This window comes from Schistocerca gregaria, chromosome 7 (assembly GCF_023897955.1).
Source record: "Schistocerca gregaria isolate iqSchGreg1 chromosome 7, iqSchGreg1.2, whole genome shotgun sequence".
In the NCBI taxonomy this organism is placed as follows: domain Eukaryota; kingdom Metazoa; phylum Arthropoda; class Insecta; order Orthoptera; family Acrididae; genus Schistocerca; species Schistocerca gregaria.
In genome coordinates this window covers 426,879,687-426,902,179 of record NC_064926.1, presented here as the reverse complement: position 1 = coordinate 426,902,179, position 22,493 = coordinate 426,879,687, and the positions used below count along the sequence as shown (strand labels likewise).

Genomic DNA, 22,493 nt, shown 5'->3' with positions numbered 1-22,493 from the left:
TTCGAGTGGTTTGGGCGCTTTAAACGTGATAAGATGTGTGTTGAAGACCAAGCTCGTTCTGGACGCCCTTCAACATAGCGAAATGAGGAGAACTTTGAAAAGGCCCGCCAAAAGATCAATGAGAATCACCGCCAAACTATTGACCAAATTTCAGCAGAGACAGTAATCAGTTGGAGCTCGTGTCAGCGGATTTTGAGTGAGGATTTGCACATGAGACGTGTTGCTGCTAAATTTGTTCCGCGCCTTCTCACAAAGGAGCAAAAAACCATCCGCATGAATGTGTGTCAGGACTTAGAAACAGAGATTGTGCGTGAACCAAACTTCTTGAACAAAGTCATTAGAGGGGATGAGAGTTGGTGTTACAGGTATGATCCATAAATCAAGCAACTGTCAAGCCAGTGGAGGACTCCCAACTCTCCCAGACCAAAAAAAGCAAGGCGCAATGGAAGTGAGGTCAAATGTGAAGAAAGTGATCATTGTCTTTTTTGATGTTCGTGAAATTGTGCATCGGGAATTTGTACCCCCTGGCCAGACTGTTAACCAGCACTTTTACTTGAATGTTTAAGGCATCTGCAAGAGGATGTGCGGAGGAAACATCTGGAACTTTGGCGATCAGGCGACTGGTTTCTGCATCACAACGCTCCAGCACACACGACCGTACAAGAGACCCACTATTTGGCATCTCAGAGGTTCTCTGTTGTTCCCCACGCTCCGTATTAGCCGGACCTAGCCCCGTGCGACTACTTTTTCCTATTTCCATGAATGAAAAAAACGCTAAAAGGGGAGCGTTATGACGATGTGGAGGCTGTAAAAACAGTTTCGCAAAGAGCACTGGACAATATCAAACTTGATGAGTTCCAAACATGCTTTCAACAGTGGGAAGAGAGACTTGACAAGTGCATTGCATGTAATGGAGAGTATTTTGAAGGTGACTGAAGTAATTTTGTAAAAAGGTTCATCAATAAATTTTTTATGACAACAATCTAGTTTCTTTTGGGTACCCCCCCATATTTCACATTTTTCTATCACTCTTTCCATAAGCTTACTACAGTTTGAACCTCCAAATAAGTAAAAATATTTTAAAATTCCTCAGTTTCCGAACATTTCTATTTTATCATCAGCTTGTGAAGTGCAGAAACAAATGTGAAGAAAGGGAGTTGGACTGGCAAACACCAACAATTTATTGTCAATCAGTTCCACACAAATTCAAGGAAGGATCTGGTAGGATGAATCACTTCTCGACAAACAGACAGAAAGACAAAGTGTTCTGATAACTGATAACAATTGTTACTTTCTTAATGAAAAAGGCTTCAAATATCAGATTCCATAAATATTTACAGCACGTTGTGGTGCATGTGAAAACAGCAATCAATACTACTTTTATGAAACAATAGTATGAGTTGTTTGTATACTTTATCTATAATATCGTGTCACATGAAATAATGAGAAATGAAGGAAAACTATTGTTACTTACAGATAGTATCTCTTGGGTCACTTTGTCCAGCTCATACAGAAAATTTGTTGAGGAAAGAGGAGCCTGAAACACAAGACAATTGTCCAACCTTTGTAAATGACAATGTTCACTCTTGCATGCACACACCCACACCCATGCGACCCCTCCCCCCCTCCCCACACACACACACACACACACACACACACACACACACACACACACACACACACACACACACACACACACACACACACCTAAAATAGTTTTGTCTGAACGCCACTAGCACTCACACTGTGGGGGGGAGGGGGGAGGGGGGGAGGGAGGGAGGGAGGGCATGCATGTGCAAGTGTATTTCTTCTTTTTTAATGGTAAAAATATAAGTCATGTAAAAGACAATCTCTTAAGTGGACAGCATTACCCATCTTTTTTACTGATGAAAAAATATATATCTGCAAACTAACTGAAACCTTCAAACACAGTTAAGTGTCCTCAACCCAAAAAGCAGTTTGAAGAACACAGTGTTTTACGGGGCATTTCCAGCTGTAAATGACACTCGCGCCTCTTTTCGATTTGATTTCCGACTGGCTACAAACTGACTCAACCTCTGAATCACAAAGCAATTTCTCATTTACCCAATTCCCCAAAACATTGCCAGAGGTGCAAAAAGGACGCCACATTTAATAGAAAAATTCTAGGGCCAAGCAAGGGTTGTCTGTAACTCTCTGGAGTTACTGTCAGTTTTCTTCTCAGTCTTCAGTTCAAAATATATTGTAGCAACTAAACTTATTTTCAAGAGTTCACAAATGAGCTGTTTCACTGTCTTTCTAGTTTCCCAATAAACAGATATGTAACAACAAAAAATAGACTTAGAAATGAGCTGTAATGGAAGTGGCAGGTGATTACACATATATTCAGGAACAACAGGATCTCAGAACTTACACTATGATAAAGTAAAGGTAGGGAGATCTTTTCTAATTACATACTGAAAATGATGACACTAACACCGTCTTTGGAAACTAATGATAGGAGAAAAATGGGTGACAGGCATTTCAGTAGGAAAATTCCCTGAAAGTTGGGCTACAAGAGACAAAGTAGTACAGGAAAGAGAGATTAAACCTATTCCAATAAACCTTTTCCATTTTTATTAGCTTGGTATAGAATCTACTATCAAAAACTGGCAGTTGTGTTAGCCTTCCTCTGGACATCTATACTTGTTCACTGGTAGGAATAATTTCTTTCTTTACATACTTCTTGGTTTTCTTTGTGGGTCTAATCTATATTCTAATTTTATGGGGAAATTATGCAAATTAATTTCTAAAATAACATCCTATCAATTTTTGTTGAAACTTTTCTCAATTGGATGAGCTTGAGCATGACGACAGAAACAAAAGTAACAATAAAATTACAGAACTTGAGTTCAAAATACCCCTACTGAAAGTCAAAACACTTGCCAGTAAGGGCACCAGAGCTGGTAACAGGTTTGGATAACCAGCAACAGAATATACATAATATTTACAGTAATGCTGTTTTCTATTCAATGACACATGGCTGTAATACACTAAGAATTAACCTGTGCCCTTCAGTGTATATACATTTGAATGTTAGTGTCAAGTTTGATATCAATTTTCAAATGGAAAAAAATCACATATTATTACTTATTCTACATCCTTGAGGACCATTTTAGTTAAAATCTGTGGAAGGAGCATTAGCATATTTGTTCCTTCTTATCACAACATATACATATGAAAATAAAAGTCAATAACTCAGTGCTAAGGTGAAGCATATGTGCCACTCACATGACTAATGTTACACAGAAAAGGCACTAACAATACACAGTATACTATGTCCAAAAAAATATCATTTACTGTCTGTATTTATACTTACACACTGCGTTGACTGATTAGGTGGTGGCGGTTTCCTCTCAAATAATGAGCTGTATATCTCATCATACTTCAAATCATCAGTGAACAGTGCTGTGAAGAGTGGGTAATCCCATCGATTTCTGCTGTCTGGGGCTTCATAGCGCATGATTAAAGCTCTTAAAACATCTTCCTTATAGCCACATTCCCTCTCAGAATTCCACCTGTGCACTGTATCTTCATCCACTCCACAGTGAATAGTGCATTGTGTTGTTCCTGCACCTTTTGAGATGCAGTATAGTTCATACCGATAACCTACAATGAAAATTAAAAGTTAATCATGAATTACATTTTTCAGAAGAACATACTGCAAGTGAACAGAAAATTTTTGAATATACACTATGTGATCAAAATCATCCAGACACCAGGTTGAAAAAGACTTAAAAGTCGACAACACCCTCCATCAGTAATGATGGAATTCAATATGGTGTCAGCCCACCCTTAACCTTGATGACAGCTTCCACTCTTGCAAGCATATGTTCAATCAGGTGCTGGAAGGTGTCATGGGGAATGGCAGTCCATTCTTCATGGAGTGCTGCACTGTATCAATGTCGGTCAGTGAGGCCTGGCACGAAGTCGGCATTCCAGAACACCCCAAAGGTGTACTATACGATTCAGGTAAGGACTCTGAAGGCCAGTCCATTACAGGGATGTTAGTGTCGTGTAACCACTCCGCTACAGGCCATGCATTAGGAACAGGTGCTCGATAGTGTTGAAAGATGCAATCGCCATCCCTGAATTGTTCTTCAACAGAGGGAAGCAAGGTGCTTAAAACATCAATGTAGGCCTGTGCTCTGATTGTGCCATGAAAAACAAAGAGGCATGCAAGCACCCTCCATGAAAAACATGACCACACCATAAAACAACCAGTTCAGAATTTTACTGTTGGCACTACACATGCCGGCAGATGACGTTCACTGGACATTCATCATACGCACATCCTGCCATCAGACCACCACATTGTGTACAATGATTCGTCCCTCCACGCAACATTTTTCCACTGGTCAATCGTCCAATGTGTATGCCCCTTACGCCGTGCGAAGTGTCGTTCGGTATTTACCAGCATGATGTGTGACTTATGAGCAGCCATTTGACCATGAAATACAAGTTTTCATGTTTTCTCACCTCCCGCCTGTCATAGTACTTGCAATGGATCCTGATGCAGTTTGGAATCCCTGCATGATGGTCTGGATAGATATCTGCCTGTTACGCATTACGACTCTCTTCAATTGTCGGCTGTCTCTGTCAGTCAACAGACGAGGTCGGCCTGTACGCTTTTGCGCTGTATGTGTCCCTTCACATTTCCACTTCACTATCACATTGGAAACAGTAGACCTAGAGATTTTTAGAAGAGTGGAAACCTCGTGTACAGACGTATGACACAAGTGACACCCAATCACATGACCAGGTTTGAAGTCCACGAGTTCCGCAGTTCACCCCATTCTGCTTTTTACTATTTCCAATGACTACTAAGATCGCTGATATGGAGTACCTGGCAGTAGGTGCAACCACAATGAACCTAATATGAAAAACGTACGTTTTTGGTGGTATCTGGATACTTTTGATCACATAGTGTATATGATTCTTAAGACCCAAGAATACATATTATATGCAAAATTGTATCAGCTGAACTGCTTTCACCATCTCAGACTATTTCAAGAAGTGAGGAAACAAGACAATAAATAAAATGATGGTGCTACACAGCGAGTAAAGTTCAGTAATGACTGAAAATTACAAAAATTTTATCTTATATTCATGAAAGTTAATTAATCTTTCTTACCTTTAATGTAATTTCCAGCATCTATGATAATGACAGATTCTTTGTCTATAAACCTAGAAAAAAATAAGTTTGAAAAGTTTTCTGTTTAGCAGAGAAAAGTCAAAGGAAAGTAACCCTTGGTTTTATGAAAGATAAGGAACCCCATCTGAATTCTCAGTTGTGTGTGTGTGTGTGTGTGTGTGTGTGTGTGTGTGTGTGTGTCAAAACTACATGCATGCAATGAGTACATAGGCATTATGGCATCCACATGTTACCTCAGGGACCTTTAAACTGTATACCACTGCACGATTCCTGTGTTCTGCTCGAGAAACTAATAATTTGTATCTCTCCAGAAGGTACAATTATACATAATGCAATAGAAGTTAAGGCTAACAATAAAACTTAGTTACCTGGAACTGCCCATTCACATAAAAATTTTAGCCTTTAATTTCAAGTGTGAAAACTAGTATTTCTTGAACTGAATGTGAAGTGCATTTTTTTTTCACAATTCTTTTGTAATATAATCATTCCACAAAAATAAAAAATAAAATAATTGGGAATGTGCAATACTTGTAAAACTTCTGGTACACTGTAGACAACTGCCCCCATACAAACTAACAATAAAATTCATTCTCACTGTAAAGCATTCAAATGTCAAAGATTTTAATTAAAAATTCAATTTATGCTAGCTCTTACAGTTTATTACACTTCAAATTTATTAGTTTATAGATTATTCCACCTTCTTATCTCATATTTACACTAAGGTAAACTTCTGAAATGAACTTCTAGAATAACCATGCAGTGCTGTATGAAATTCAGCCAGTTGCCGTAAGTCGAGATCAGGGCCAGCGGCAGTCATGATGGTGCTTAACTAATGCACATAGATTGGCAACATGTTAGTTTCATGTAATCAATGGAATGATTCTTTGAAATAACTACTTAGATGCGAAAAGAAAGGTGACGTATTTCTAGCATCAAAATCAAAACCATTGTCTTGTTTGCTGTTTTTCTGTGTGTTGTCGAGTTACAAGAGCAATATTTTGTGATTATGGCAGAGACTGCCATAAAATGAATGGATGCTGGTGCATGTCTCATGGATTAATTTCACAAACATGAAAATGTGTCGAATGTGATGTTGAAATGAATACGCAATCGATCTGCATGAATGAGTATATGAATCTTTTTTTTTTTTTTTTTAACTACATCATGGAAGAAGGCAGGTGGATTAACGTTTATTCATAACAAGAGTTATATATTCAACATATTAATGAACACTGATCCACCTACCTTCTCCCACGATTTAATTAAAAAGCATTGATCCACCTACCTCCTCCAATGATTTAATTAGACACTGAGCCACCTCCTTTTCCAACAATTTAATTAAAGACATTGATCCACCTCCTTCTCCCACGATTTAATTAAAACATTGATCCACTTAATTCCTCCTATGATTTAATTAAAAAAAAAAACAGATCTACTTAGTGTGCTCATGCAGACTGATTGCATAGCAACATAGAGCAGAGAAATATTTCACTGCTATTTTGTGTGGTTCACTGATCGTGGCTGGGCCAAATATATCACGAAATAAGCGTCAAACGAAAAAACTATGAAGAACGAAACTTGTCTAGCTTGAAGGGGGAAACCAGTTGGCGCTATGGTTGGCCCACTAGATGGCGCTGCCATAGGTCCAACGGATATCAACTGCTTTTTTTTAAATAGGAACCCTCATTTTTTATTACACATTCGTGTAGTACGTAAAGAAATATGAATGTTTTAGTTGGACCACTTTTTTCGCTTTGTGATATATGGCGGTCTAATAGGCACAAACATATGGCTCACAATTTTAGACAAACAGTTGGTAACAGGTTAGTTTTCTAAATTAAAATACAGAACGTAGGTACGTTTGAACATTTTATTTTGGTTGTTCCAATGTGATACATGTACCTTTGCGAACTTATCGCTGAGCACGCATGCTGTTGCAGTGTGATTACCTGCAAATACCACATTAATACAATAAATGCTCAAAATGATGTCCATCAACCTCAATGCATTTGGCAATATGTGTAATGACATTCCTCTCAACAGCGAGTATTTCACCTTCCGTAATGTTCACACATTCATTGACAATGCGCTGGCGCATGCAGTCAGGCGTTGTCGGCTGATCACGATAGCATGTATCCTTCAACTTTCCCCACAGAAAGAAATCCGGGAAAGTCAGATCTGGTGAACGTGCGGGTCATGGTATGGTGCTTCAACGACCAATCCACCTCTCTTAAAATATGCTATTCAATACCGCTTCAACCGCACACGAGCTATGTGCCGGGCATCCATCATGTTGGAAGTACATCGCCATTCTATAATGCAGTGAAACATCTTGTAGTAACATCGGTAGAACAGTACATAGGAAATCGGCATACATTGCACCATTTAGATTGCCATCGATAAAATGGGGGCCAATTATCCTCCCTCCCATAATGCCGCACCATACATTAACCCACCAAGGGTGCTGATGTTCCACTTGTTGCAGCCACAGTGGATTTTCCATTGCTCAATAGTGCTTATTATGCCAGTTTACATTACCACTGTTGGTGAATGACACTTCAACGCTAAATAGAACATGTGCAAAAAATCTGCCACCGTCCTGTAATTTCTCTTGTGCCCAGTGGCAGAGCTGTACATGACATTCAAAGTGGTCACCATGCAATTCCTGGTGCATAGAAATATGGTATGGGTGCAATCAATTTTGATGTAGCATTCTCAACACCAACATTTTGGAGATTCCCAATTCTCGCGCAATTTGTCTGCTACTGATGTGTGGATTAGTCGTGACAGCAGCTAAAACATCTACTTGGGCATCATCATTTGTTGCAGGTCATGGTTGACTCTTCACATGTGGCTCAAAACTTCCTGTTTCCTTAAATAACGTAACTATCCGGTGAACACTTGGATGATGATACTGAGCAGTATACATAGCACATGCCCATTGAGCATTTTGATCACAATAGCCATACATCAACACAATATCGACCTTTTCCGCAATTGGTAAACGGTCCATTTTAACATGGGTAATGCATCACGAAGCAAATACCGTCCACACTGGCTGAATGTTACGTGATACCATATACTTATATGTTTGTGACTATTACAGCGCCATCTATCACAAAGCGAAACAAGTGGTCCAACTAAAACATTCATATTTCTTTACATACTACACAAATAAGTAATAAAAATTGGGGGTTCTTATTTTAAAAAACACAGTTGATATACATTTGACCTATGGCAGCGCCATCTAGTGGGCCAACCATAGCACCATCTGGTTTCCTCCTTCAAGCTAGATGAGTTTCGTTCTTTGTAGTTTTTTCATTTGATGCTTATTTCATGAGATATTTGGCCCAGTAACTATCAATGGAGCACCCTGTAATGGGTTGTGACATTGTACTTTATTTGCAGACACTACTGCAGCTTAAACAGCTGCAAATAAAACAAGGAGATTTATAATCCTTGTTTAAAGTAATTTTTCACCATTTCTTTTTAATGTATTACTTCAAAACACATTGTCTGCCTGATGCTCTCACACTGCCTGCATATCACAAACAGCTGACATATCATCTTTGGTCCCATCATACCTCAGGGCAAGCACTGACAATATTCCTGCACAAAACACACAAGTATGCCACCAGCCTTACTCTACTTTTATCAGGCCAGTTTTTATGAACAGATGTAAGCCAGTTTTTACCAAAGATCAATTTAACAAATTGATCACACTTGGCCACTGCCATCAATTAACACACCAGTTTCCCATCACAAGTGGAACGCTACGTACATCAACAAATTAAGAGAAACCACACATGCATGAAATGCATTCCTTCCTTAAATTCCAGGAAGTGTCATATGCATTCACAAAACTAAATGGAAGAGGGGATTGTGCAGACACGTCTGAGCTGTAGCCTCAAGGAACAACAATGACATAAAACACAACTTAATTTACCTGCTGACATCATAGCTTCAACATGAATCATATACCACATGGCAATACACTTTGAAACTTTTAACATCAAGTGAACCAAAATCTGCGATAATATGAGAAACAATCTCTGAAAAACTAAGTCCTCAAGCTAATGAGAAAGGGTACTACCAATAAAGTTAACTATTTTGTGATACAATAGAACCTGCAGTTTTGCCTTAATAACCATAGCACCTATCAGATCACCCATACTGTATGGACAGTCACGCATAATTATAATCTCCACAGACAGGAGCTAGTCCAGCACCAAATGTTCTGCATGCATAGCCTGTTCAGTGTTCAGCCAGCACCAACTTGATCCAACCTCTCTTGTCTATAACTGTCTCCCCTCCCTTGTGATTCCTAATCCTGCTCAACCTAACCTCTAATTTCTGTGACAATCTAACCCTTCTTCCCTTCCTGTTTCTTCTTATGAATCCTACTTTTGTTCTGTTTTCATGATTTGCACAAGCTTAAAATCTAAATCAGGGCCAATGGCTCTCACAGTCATGCTTATTTATTGCTCAAAGGTTGGCAATGTCAGTTTTGTGTAGCCAATGGGATGATTATATGACATAATCAACGAGAAGCAAGAACAGAGGTAATGTATTTTTAGCGCTGAAATTGAAACCGTTGTCTTCTTCATTGTTTTTTACTGTATTAGTGAGTTTCCAGAGAAATACTTTGTGATTATGGCAGTGAGCACTATGAAGTGGATTGATTTAAGTAATTTAGTTCTGCACAGCAACATTATCCTTTGGTACATGTTTATGGATTAACTGCGGACACTAACATGTATCAGATTTAGTGGTGGATCGAATCATTTGGAATTGCAGCAAAATGCACATGTTTCAGTAAGTGGATAAATGCTTTTTAATTATATTCTGGGGAAGCTATTTGGATCAATATTTATTAAAAATAGAGTTGCAAGTTCAATATATTAATGAACATTGATCAACTTACCATTTCTCATGATTTAATTAGAAAACACTGAACCACTTACTCAGCGAGTTCATGCATATGAATTGCGTAGCAACACAGAGCAGAGAAATATTTCACGGTGTCCTTGGTTTTCAGATACTAGCACAGTTTAAATAACTCTAACTTGAACAAAGAGCAATTACATTTATAATCCCTGTTTCCAGCAATTTCACACTTTCTTCTGCATGTATTACTTCAAAACATGTTGTCTACCTGCTGCTTTCTCATTGGCTGCTTAACACAAACAGCTGACAGCCCTTCTTTTGTTCTCATCGTACCTCAGGGTAAGTGCTGAAAACTTTCCTGCACAAAACATGTAAGTATGCCACTGCTCCTATTCTAGACCATAATCTTCACACAGTTCCTCATTTGGCTCTCACTTACTGGATGCTCTCTCCTAATTTTGTACAATATGGTATAATTGCACGTCCTACCATTACCACTTCTAACTTCTCATTGTTTACTTTCCTGTTCTTAAATATATCATGACCACCTTCCAAATGAGACACCCTCCATTATCTGCCACATAATTTACTCCCGAGACAGGAAATTCCCATCTCTGCCAATGGAAACTATTAAACCAGCACCAGTTTTCAGAACCATATGTGCCTTCTTCACGGTATACAGTGCAACTGGTTGGGAAAGGTAGAGGTGGAGGTCTACAGGTCAGTCTGACACTAGGCCGAAAGGGCCTCTCTTGCTGCAAGGGGGAAGGGAGATAACAGCTACAGTACAGAAACTGACTATATATTTTTTAAAAAGAGTAATTTAAAAAAGCAAAGGGAAGGAATAATACAATTAAGAATATAAAGAAGTGGAAATACTTAGTTCCATGTTCCATGACTATTTTGCAAATTAATTCATACAAACGGTTACATTCTGAACATTTCTAAGATATAACAAAAAGTTTTGTTGAAGCATTGTGCACCCCTTTTTATACTAAAGGCAACATTAGTGTGGAGTAATTAACATCATTTTTCCTTCTGATATTGTGATTATGCACACCATTGTTCCTTTTGAAATGTAGCGGATTATTTACAGCAAACTTATCATTGTCTTTCGGCAAAGCAATAAGATTGTCATCCATAAATCAGTCCATTCCGCCACTGGAGAAACTTCATATGGTGATTTTAAGAATTAGGAGAGCTTCCCTATTTCTGCAAAGTCTTGGAGTCTTTCTGAAAAATCCTACTGAAGGTCTGATACAAAACTTAAGAATACTGTAGTGTCTATTTTGGAATACTTCTTTTTATGCTGATGTATTGTTGGAATAAACTCTTTATTTCTAATATCTTTTTCAAATGTATCCAGCTTGCAACAGAGAGTAGACACACTTTGTGTCAGGTCAAATACCGACTTTCCTTTTCCTTGTTATTCTGTGTTGAGTGCTTTAAAATATTTCTGAATGTCTTTCAGGAAATTCAAGCAAGCATAATGCATTTTGTTTGCTTCCTGGGTCTCCAAGTTTTCCAAGGACAAGGTTACTTGTTCCTTTATTTGCTGTAGATGTAACATTATTGTATTACAATAAGTCAGGATGCATTGAATCAGAATCAGACAAAAACGCCTTGAACTTCCTGTACTGAACAACCTAATGAGACTGTTCAACTTAACCAAACTGTCCGTTATGCCTTTCGGCATACTGCCGAGTTTGCCATAAAGGGCTATCTGGTGAACTTATGTGCTGAAAAAATGTAAAACGACATCCTTATTCATGTTTCTCTTTACCAAGACATTTTCTCTGCAAATCATCACTGAAGCCCTATGTGTTGAAAGGGAAAACATTTTATCACGACTAACATTTGATTTGGTCATGAATTCATCAAAACATAGTGTCGCCATCAGTCTTGCCTTTAATTGGCAATAATACTAACAGTTCATTCCTAAATACTTCGATTCCAAAGTAAAAAATCTTACAAAACTTGACATTAATTGATCAAGAGCAGTGGCATAGGAAGGAACTTTCTGTAAAATTTGAGAAAGCTACTTTAGTTGTCAGCAGCGGAAATTTCTGCTGTTCTTGTGTTGTTTTTTGCATACAATGGAATACCTTGAAACATTCAAACGATATTTTCTCCCTACTCCTCGTTCTTTTCTTCTTCTTCTTCTTCTTAAAAAAGTGACCATGGACACTTAAATCATATATTCTTCAACTATCTCGAAATCTGAAAATGGCTTCTGGTTCTTGTCAAGCTTTCAGCACACAAGCACTGCTGCTTCTGTAGATTTCCCTAGCTGACTCATGCACTGAGCTTTCTCTGTAAAATGTTAAATATGCCTCAAGTTTATCATTACGGGCTGCATATCACAGAGAAAGTCTTTATGCAGCTGCTAATGAGTTGTTTCATAGGGTGTCTTTACACTAAAAATTTTAATATTATGGATAATTTCTTTCATGCAGGGCAAACTGAAACAGCTTTAGTCCTAACAGGCAGTGTAAAACAACAACATTCAGTCCACTCAGGCTGTCACTGTCAAATTTACACTTCTTAGGACTTGTATTGCCTGATGCACAAAGCATCATTAGCAAATCATAAACAACATAAATGAGCGAAAGCTCAAGTTGCACGAAATTGCAACATGAATGTTGGCCCACTATCATCCCTCCTGCCAGGCAGCCCACTACCATCCACAAAACAATATACACTTTCATTGACTGAAGATCACTCGCGGATATCAGAGCAGTGCAGTTTTCAGTACCAAATAAATTTCAACACTGCTGACATTGAAATAAAGTAAAAAATAAACTAACTTAACCCTAGTCTCCGAGAGCATCAAAACAGATGCTCAAGCAGATGTGCACAGGCACTTGCCAGAATTAAGTCTGTTAAATTTTACTTTATTTCAACATCTGTGATGTGAAATGTAGCTTGAGCACCCGTATACTGCACAAACAACTGCTCGAGCATGCTCTGCTCTCTAACAGAAGTGTGTGGCCCTAAGCAACACATGAATGATTAGTCACTGGATGACCAACTGACAGTGTTGCTGAGTTTAAATATAATGTCAACATGCTGACTTATGGCAGATTTACAAGCTCACTCTAAAAAGTTTGTGCACCTGCAACACAGTTGTGCTATTACCTCAGTTAAAGGACTAGCATTCACAAACTGAGACAAAGTTTGAAAATATGTTTTCGCGGTCCATTATTCAGCCTTTCATAGTTGATATGGAGCATGGTTTGCCAGTAGCCAATTGCTGTTGTTGACATTAGAATGAAAGTGACACTGATTGGTGAGGGTGAGGTCGTCTCATTTATGGGTTTAACTTGAGAAAGATGTAGACCTGACAAAGTAATCTACTGAAGCATTTAAGGCCTAAGTGGTAACAGAAATGAGCAGGAGGCTTTCAACTTTACTGGAAGTAGGAGCCACACTGCTTGGAGATATAGAGGGCAACACAGTCAATGATTTGTTTGTGGACAAGATTACTGTCATAGTTGTGGTAAAGTATAGGAGACCTTATTTGTTGTAGTTTTTCAGTGATTGCATGATACAGCAAAGTCATTTATCACTGACACATAGGCTAGAAGAAACACGGAAGATGTGACAGTTGCTACCTCTTCCACCATCCCTTAAATATAAAGTTGCTACAGTCAGGAAATTTGCCGACACCCGACAGGATACAGAGAAAATATTAATAAAGGCAGTCGTAGACACTAAAAAATTTAAAAATTAATGTCCAGCTCAAATTTTAAATGCAAATTCAAAATTCTATTCTTACACCTTGTGATAATATAGGCCTACTGACAGTTTGATAATACAAGGGATGTCTAATATCTACAGTAACTTGTTTCCACTACTGAAGTTATAAATTACATTATAATTACTATCAGCAGCAACATAAACATATAAACAAAAGAGCAATGAAGATAAAATCTTCCTTACCTTTGCACTTCCGACTTGACTGCACCACGAAGTGCTTTTTCTTTCGCTGAATCTGCAATCAAGGAAAATTACGAAATTAAATTATAGAGCCTTCGCTTTCATTGAATGTGCAATCAAGACACACACTATACGCAAATCAAATTACTTGCAATCAATAAATAGAATTTTAAATAAAAATCACGGTGGTTTGCAGAGTATAGATGTAGGTATATGGAAACATGTACTGGTGTAGGCTGTCTTTTTGTAGAGGTTCATTGCTCATTTCATATTGGTCTATTTTTGTCCTCGCGCTTAGTCCTCCACTCAAGAATGAAAGACATGGTAATCTGCCATCATTTGCCCATTCATAACAAAAACAAGGTTCCATAGCAAACCCCATCCAGTTTGCATGCTGGATATGGAGGAGCAAGTGTTGCAATGAATAGAATAGTCATCTGAAACAAGTGTGTCAATAAATGGGGCTGCTGAAGACAAAATCACCCTCTTGTATGATAAATACTGCTTGAATATTTACTTCATTCAAATTATTTTAAATATGTACAAGTTCTCAGGTCAAAAGACCATTACGCATGATTACAATACTGTCAATTGATTCTAATATCGTCACTGAAGATCTGCAATTCGCAGGCAGCATTTTATTTACAGATGAGATGGGTTTCAGATACAGTAGGGTATCAAATTACCATAACAACAAACAAGCACATGAAAATCCTTGAGCAATGACAGAAGCAAGCCATGAGATTCACATTAGTATCATCAATGTGTGGGCAAGAACTGTCATTGACATGGTCACTGAACCTAAAACTGTAATGGGAAAATCAACAGGTGCTGTTTATCACCAAATTTAGTGCAGCAAATTATCCAAAGTATTAAGGAATGTCATCTTAACCGAAAGAAAATGACAGTAGTTTATGCACAATGGAACAGCTTGAGCTTGAGCCTCTGATAAATAGCCATCGGCATTGAAATGTGATGCAGTCGTGTTGGGACAACATGATATTTTACATGCATTGTATTGTTTAGAGGTACTAGCAATGTTGGATTATGCTGTGTCTGTAGTATACTGGACTTGTAGAAGGTGGTGGGATTTCCTTGGATGTGAGCATATGGGATAAGTATGTGTGATCATTAATTTTGTTTGTGCTCTGGCCAGTTTGCTTCGTCTTTGTGCTCATGCAGTGTTGGTTCTGAAATGAATCTGTCAATTCAGTTCACCAGTCATATGCTGTGGAAGGAAACTGAAGATTTGCAGTCCACTGTTACATTTCAACGGAAGTTAGGTATGATCAGTTATTACTACAAAAGTAATAGGTGTACATGTAGCCACAACACGTGGCTGACTTAAGTGTCTACCAGTAATTCTACTGACAGATACTTGTTTCGGCATGACAATTTGCAGTGCTCAATCCACTGATGGATCTCGTTCAAAAATCTGAGGCAAAGTTCATCTGTTAGTTATGCTGACATATTATTTCTACGGCTAATCTTCTCTCAGGTACCTCACCATGAAACATATCAGCAGTATAGCAAGTAAAAGGTTTGTATCATGCAAGGCATTGGCTTTTGTTTCTTTTTAGTCATTCTGACAGGTTTTTATTATTACCATTATTTTTAAATTGATTTGTTTTATTTAATTAATTTTATTTTGATCATTTATTGTATTTTTTCCTCACTATTTTTTGTTTATTTTTTCATTTGGTGTTTATACTTTTTTTTTTACATTCCAATATCTGTTTCATGATGTAATTGTTTTGTTTAACTGACATGTTTTTTGATTTTTGTATTGCTACTGGATTTTCATTCGGTCCATACAGGTACTACATTTAGCTAACTGCTGTGATTTTTGGCTACATGATATTGGTTTTCTGTACGAACCTCAGGTTTTTCAGATGGGTTAGGCCTATATAAGCCAAATGATGTTTTTGATACCACATTTTATTAGCTGTCATGGTTTTTGGCATTCTATACTGGCATTAGGCATTTTGCTGCAGTTTTAAACAGCAGTTTACTTGAGTCAAGAAGTGTTTTACGGCAGACGTGAAGTGTGATAGCACACACTATCTCAAGGTTTTCATGGTTTTTTTTTTTCCTTCAATAGGTTCAATATTTCTTATTAACAATTTCTATGGTTCTGTAATTGATGATCATACTTTCACAGCACTGAAAAAGGTGATTGTGAAATCAGCATCACCATCTTGAAATAACATTTATGTTGTATATGGGACTTGTGATGTCATCAATGACCAAAGCTAAAAATTGGTGTCAAATCTCTGGTTCATCCATGAGGAACATCAATCCAATTTCTAACCTCCGTACACACCAGTACCTAATACAGAAGTTAAATGATGGATAGATTGGTCAGGAGCAGTAGCATGGACCCCCCCCCCCCCCCCAGTGGAAATGTTCTGACATTAAGTACAGCTACAAGTGCATGCACCAGGCACATAATCACATAAAGGTGCACCTACACAAGCTTGTGAGTCTTGGGGAGAAAGGGTTGAAAGCTGCATAAGAATGAATGGTCCCAGCACGGAGCACCTCCTGTAGTGTCACCAGACACATGGCAATTATATGAAAGAAATCCCTGTACCTCAATAAATATTTCTTTCAGGACTATATTTACAGAATTAGCCTACAGTCTCCTGTAAGAACGTGAGATAATAATATGAATGGGTGGCAAGAACAATCTCTGAAAAACTGATTTCTTCAGATGTGCAGAAACATTATGTAATATCTCATCATTCTAATCACATATGAAGTGCAAGATAACTTCCACCTCCAGCAACGAGTTTGCTTTAAAACAACCGTTAGCCAACTAGTCTAGGGAAGTGACAAATAAATGGAGACCCGTAAGTAACTAGAATTCTTTTCCTGCATACTGAAGGGCAGTGGCAGCAAATCCTTCTGCCAAGTGCCTCTGTTACAGTGTTTTTAATCAGCCGATCAACAGTCACCCATCTGAAAGCGTAATAAGATCAGATAGTTTGCTTTTGTAAATGCAATTTCATATTCAATGAGTCTGTACATGCAGTAAACAACTGACTCACTGGAACACTTCCACATCACAACTGAAGGATAGGAAAACTATGTTATGTTACATGTTTCAATAAGATCAGGAAGCACTATGAAGAAACAGCCTGCATGGAGGCAATCACAGGTTTGGATACAGCACTGCTGCTACATCCACAATCAAAGAGTGTGAAGCACTACCTGTCGCCTACAGTTCAAACACCCCTTTTAAAAAATGCAGCATGTACATGAGGTGAAGTCAAAATCAGCGATCATATGAAATAATTTTGATGGGAGCAAGCAATCCATTATAACAAAGACTTACATATGGCTTGTGGTTGATCAACAACTAAAAGCAATTTGTAGCAGAGGCACAATCTTATGAAACCAACTTAAGTGTAATATTTCACTTGTGTTCCCATGTTTTTATTTGTGAGTGAGAATATTTTCTGGTGTGTGCTATTTTCCCCTCGTGCTTCAACGGAAACAAACATTCTCGGGAGGGCAGAAAGAAGATCAAGATACATACTGATAGTATCAAAAGTAACAAACGGTTTCGAGTAGAAAAAGTGTTTCTGGCATGGTCTATTTGTGCTTACTTAAATAAATTAGTGTTTCCATTTCATACAAAAGTGCTTCTTGGTGTTTCTGTAATAAAGCCTGCAAGTATTTCTTGTTTACTTCTCTTTTGTCCCTAATATCAGGTGGTACTGATGTTGCTTTAGTATTTACCCGTGTGAACAGACATTTTTCACTTAAAAACTTTTTTACCTTTATTTCTGTATCTGAAGCTCATGTGAAAATAAACTACATAATGGTAGGGGTTATCTGTTTACATGACGCATGAACTTTACGTGTCATGTGTTTGTAAAACACTATAAATAAACTTTGGCAATCTGTCCCCTAATTAATTAGTAGTACAAGAAATAACTTAAAATTAGCAGTTTTACTCCTGACGACGTCGGCGGTTGCCACCGAAAGCTCGAGAATTTTATTCCAATGACGCGGCTTGAAAACCGATAAGATTTTACTCAGACATGCCGCCGCGGAAGGCTTAGAGGACAAAACTTCAAACTACTATACTGCATGTATAATCTGACCTTTCTTCCATAAATTTTGATATTAACCATTAATTTACTTGAAGCTTTATGGAAACTGGCTTTCTCGTAGAATGATGAAACCTTTCTGTAAGCAGTCGTGATGAAAATGTACAATACTGAACGTAAATTAGTTCCGTGCTAAATAAAGAATCTTTATGAAGAGAAGTAGCACAAAATTGTTCTGAAATGTGGTTTTTCTCTTCAATAAACGTGGGTTGTAAATTATTACAGTCGATTCTGTAAGTTTCAACGTGAAATAACTATTTACAAAATTAACATACTCATCATTTTATGACATCAGTGAATATGATCTACTACGACTACCAAATCAAACTCAGCATATTCTATTTGAAATTATAATCATTTGGGTTTGTTTCACATACCGGTGAACAACGAATTTCTATCTTCACCCATGGTTTTCATAACAGTTTCTTCATTTACTGTGTGGACTGTTTTTTTCATACGTTCTTCGAAGTATTCTTTCAACTGTGTGGCCCTAGTAGTTTTACCGCTGCGCGGATAGCCTGTTATAATTATTAACGGCATTTTCAGTTCTAAAGTTATCGTAATTCTTCAATACGGAAACACACACACACACCACTCTTTACAACTAAAACGCACGAAACATTGCACTTTGCAGATTCTTTACTGCATCTTTGGTTAGCACAGTAACTTTGACACGACAATCGAAATGTAATTGACAGTAATAACCAGCGAGTTGCTAATAACGCGTTCACAAACACAAAAGATTGATGCCACTACTAGAGGCATACAGCAGTGGCAACTCGGCTGCATATGTCAGGATCCTTCCCCAGGTGGCGTCTTTACAGTGACACTACTAGCTGCCATGCAACTAGAAGCTACCTCTTTGTCAGTTATACACCTCGGTGACGCCACTAGTCTCCTCCCACCACTAAACAGCATCATTCGAGTGCACCCTGGTGGCTGTATTTCGAAGCAGTTTTCGTGTTGTGCTAGTGACTGTTGATGTGTGTCGTTCGACTTCAAAGTTATTTTTCCAATTTATTTGCAAAATGTTAAAAAAGTGGTCTACAGTAACAATTGTGCATTTTTTAGAACTATACGAAGAGCGACCATGTTTATGGAATCACAAATATGAATCGTACAAAGATCGTAATATGAGAGAGTATGCCCTTTTAGAAATTGTAAAACATATGCGGAAAATAGTCCCCGACTGCAACTTGGCACTTGTTAAAGCAAAAATTAGGAGTATTAGAAATGCATATATTAACGAATATAATAAAATTTTAAAATCTCGGAAGAATGGTGCGTCTGCAGATGATGTGTATAAACCAACTGTTGGTTGGTACGCTACAGCAGACAGGTTCCTGAAATATGTCGTGGAAACACGAGAAGCAAAGGACACTCTGGTGAGTAATGTCGTCCTTTATTATAATCTGAATAAATTTTATTTAGTTGTTACAGAAAATAACTCAGCTAAAATCACTGTCGTGCCACGGAAAACTTCCAGTTGTAATAAAGTATTAGCTATCTCACTCTTTTCACCAGTCCTGCTTTCCCCGTGTGACTGTGGCTTCCGACATAAGTTACTTCCTGAATTCCATTTAAGGCGGGTCTCCGTAGGCATGACTTATCCAGGTTTCTTTAGTTGCGCCGGGAGTTCGTACAGGACGCCACATTATTGCACAGCCATCAACATGGCGTCAACTGATCTAAAGTGGGCGGGTATTAATGTTATAGTGCAGGTTAAGGTATTAGAGCTGTGGCAAGAGTTAGATAAAAGGAAATACAAACCCAAATGTTACATATGAAAACAGATTTGACGCAGGGATAAATCAGCTCATTAACACATTTTATAAAAGAAATCACATTCGAAGATGAAAATGATAAGCAAACTAACCATCGACTGGAAAAATATGCAAACACCCCACTCTTACTAAATTTTTGAATATCGTTGTATTCGTTGATGAAGGCATTTCGAACAATTAATTTCAGATTAACAGTTGCCACATCACAGTCGGATGCTACATCCTTGCATATAATCCACAACTTCAATTTGTTTTGCAATCATAAAGTAGAAACAATTAGTTTGTTTGGTTACGTATTAACTGTTTATTTATTCATCCATTAATTTTTCTAGATTGTGGAATAGGTCTAATCATTGGTGGAATAGGTCTAATCATTGCCTTGCAAATATTGCGCACACACACACACACACACACACACACACACACACACACACACACACACACACACACAAATGAGCATAGGCTCTTCCTCTTGTTGCTTTTATAATTCCAGAAGCTCCGAAAGTATACATGCTGGGTTTTGAATTTTTTCGGTAGTAAAATGAAAACACACTGATATCGAATAAGATACATCGGTAATTATTCCACGATATCTGCGACAGAATGTTCGTGTTTAGAAATGCAGACATCGAGGAGCAGTGGTGGAAGGAAAGTGGCTGAAAAAAGCACAACCAAGCTGAACTTTTTGTGGCATGAGCAAAGTTGCGTCTAAAGAGGTTCGCCACAGAAAACACTTGCAAGTGAAATGTGGCAGAAGCAGTGGCGACACTTTTGTTGCGTTTTCGAATCCGGCTTTTCATGAGCGTCCCCCCCCCCCCTCTCCTCCTGCCTTCCCCTAGCATTAGCATATGTTTGACCCCGCCGGGACACTGAGATGGGGTTGTAGAAATTAAGTAAAAAAATTATTGTAATTACTTTCCACTTAGAACACAGTGACATGGGACTTGTTGCGGCAGAAGTAGTTTGTACATCATATTTTTCGTAAGATTTCACCTTTTTCAGCCAGTATTTTTCCCCTTTTCCGTGTTTGTAGAACTCAAAACTCAGCTTATAGTTAAACGGGCACTGTAATATTAATTGTAAGAGTTCCTGGCGGCAGTCGATTTCTTTCATCAGTTCAGTGGGCCGACATTAGCGAAAATATTCTTTGCCAGTGGCTTTGTGTGCAGGAATAGAAATCAAATGCATAAATTTGGCATTTGCGTTCTGGATTTTCGATTTCCTTAGGAAATAAAATCCACCTTTCTTCCATTGATTGTTTAGACTTTGAAAACAATTGTTGCCCGAAATCCTCATGCCATTTTTAGTTAGGTGTGTAGTAGTATTTTCAACCATCGCCCAATCTGGGGTTTCGTATAGCGTCATTCACTCAAAAACTTGATATTTATTAAATGAAATAAGTCATTTCTCTGAGTATTTAAATGTGTGGTATAGAAAACCATTCTTCTCTTCAGATTTTGAAATCATATTATTTCTTGGTTAGGGTTTTCATTCTTTAATTTGTTCAAATCCATCTTGGTTTGCATGCCAATAAAATTGGCAGTCTTCCTTTGCTTTGGACATCTTTGAGTGTCAATTAACGTATTTCTTATTTCAGTTATTGAGACTTTATTTTTCTCCACGCTTTTTATATATTTTTTCCATGCCAGAACTAAGTTTGACTGCAGAAACATGTAGTAAATTTCACTGATTGGTCTACTGAATAAATCTGATTATTTTAGGTGGCCTTTCTTCAGTGTCAAAAAAAACTTACGAATTCTCTCATCTGCGGACATTACCGACGTCCATCTTGATTTGTGGTGAGATAGAAGAGTGATGATGACGTCCACATACAAGCGAACTCTCTCAGCTTCTCTGGCCATACGGAAATACAGAATCGTGCGATCCCGCCCGTCTGCTTTGACCCCATGACGTCACAAACGTGGCGGAACTGACTATAAACCACGGTTCCAATATGGCGCATATAAAGTCGGTACGTAGTACGTACACATTATGGGGACGAAAATACATCGAAAAACAAACACACACACTTTCCACAGAAAGCCTAATGACACTAACGGGACAAGCGCGGGAAATGTGGTGTTTTTGGGTGGGGGCAAACTAAATATAAACAAATTTAGACATCCATCCCCATATAAAAGCCCACAAAATGACGAAAAAAAAGCCGATATCACAAAAGTCCCCAACACTATATCATCTGGAATCGGACACTGCCCTTGAAAGCTCAACAGCAGCTCCCAATCCCATAAATTAGGATCAAACACTTCTCTTGTGCTATATAGCTCAAAAACATACCCCGATACCACTATCAACTTACACAGCCACACATTGGGATCGAACACTTCCTTTGACCTGCGCACTGTTAATTTTATTCGTCATATCCATTCCTGAACAAAAACAATAACCGACTAATTTTACTAAAATTACCACACACTGTACGGTGAAGAACACTAAATTAACCTTCACACAAAATCGTTAACTGACTGAAACGAATTCCACTACAAACATAGCCGACACTCTAACAATTCTGGATAATGAGCAAAAGCAAACTGAGCCCATTACACCACACAAACGAAAACCCTGAACATACCA

At 38.1% G+C, this 22,493-nt stretch overlaps 2 protein-coding genes across 3 annotated transcripts in view; one reads left to right on the top strand and one right to left on the bottom strand.

Moving 5' to 3' along the window:
* LOC126282037 (protein KTI12 homolog) overlaps positions 1-18,951 on the bottom strand; it is a 29,021-nt gene extending 10,070 nt beyond the window's left edge. The window contains exons 1-5 of one of the 2 annotated variants that reach the window (XM_049981449.1): positions 18,495-18,947; positions 14,003-14,054; positions 5,153-5,205; positions 3,338-3,627; positions 1,475-1,537 (exon numbers count right to left, since the gene is read on the bottom strand). In XM_049981449.1, coding sequence (XP_049837406.1) covers positions 1,475-1,537; positions 3,338-3,627; positions 5,153-5,205; positions 14,003-14,054; positions 18,495-18,657 — 621 coding nt within the window. In that variant the 5' untranslated portion in view covers positions 18,658-18,947. Of the gene's footprint in view, positions 1-1,474; positions 1,538-3,337; positions 3,628-5,152; positions 5,206-14,002; positions 14,055-18,494 lie in introns of both variants that reach the window. The other variant, XM_049981451.1, reaches the window with a different exon arrangement.
* Positions 18,952-19,054: 103 nt separating this feature from the next.
* Positions 19,055-22,493, top strand: part of LOC126282038 (uncharacterized) — a 32,711-nt gene continuing 29,272 nt past the window's right edge. The window contains exon 1 of the mRNA XM_049981452.1: positions 19,055-19,502. Within this exon, the coding sequence (XP_049837409.1) occupies positions 19,146-19,502 (357 nt within the window). The 5' untranslated portion in view covers positions 19,055-19,145. The remainder of the gene's footprint in view (positions 19,503-22,493) is intronic.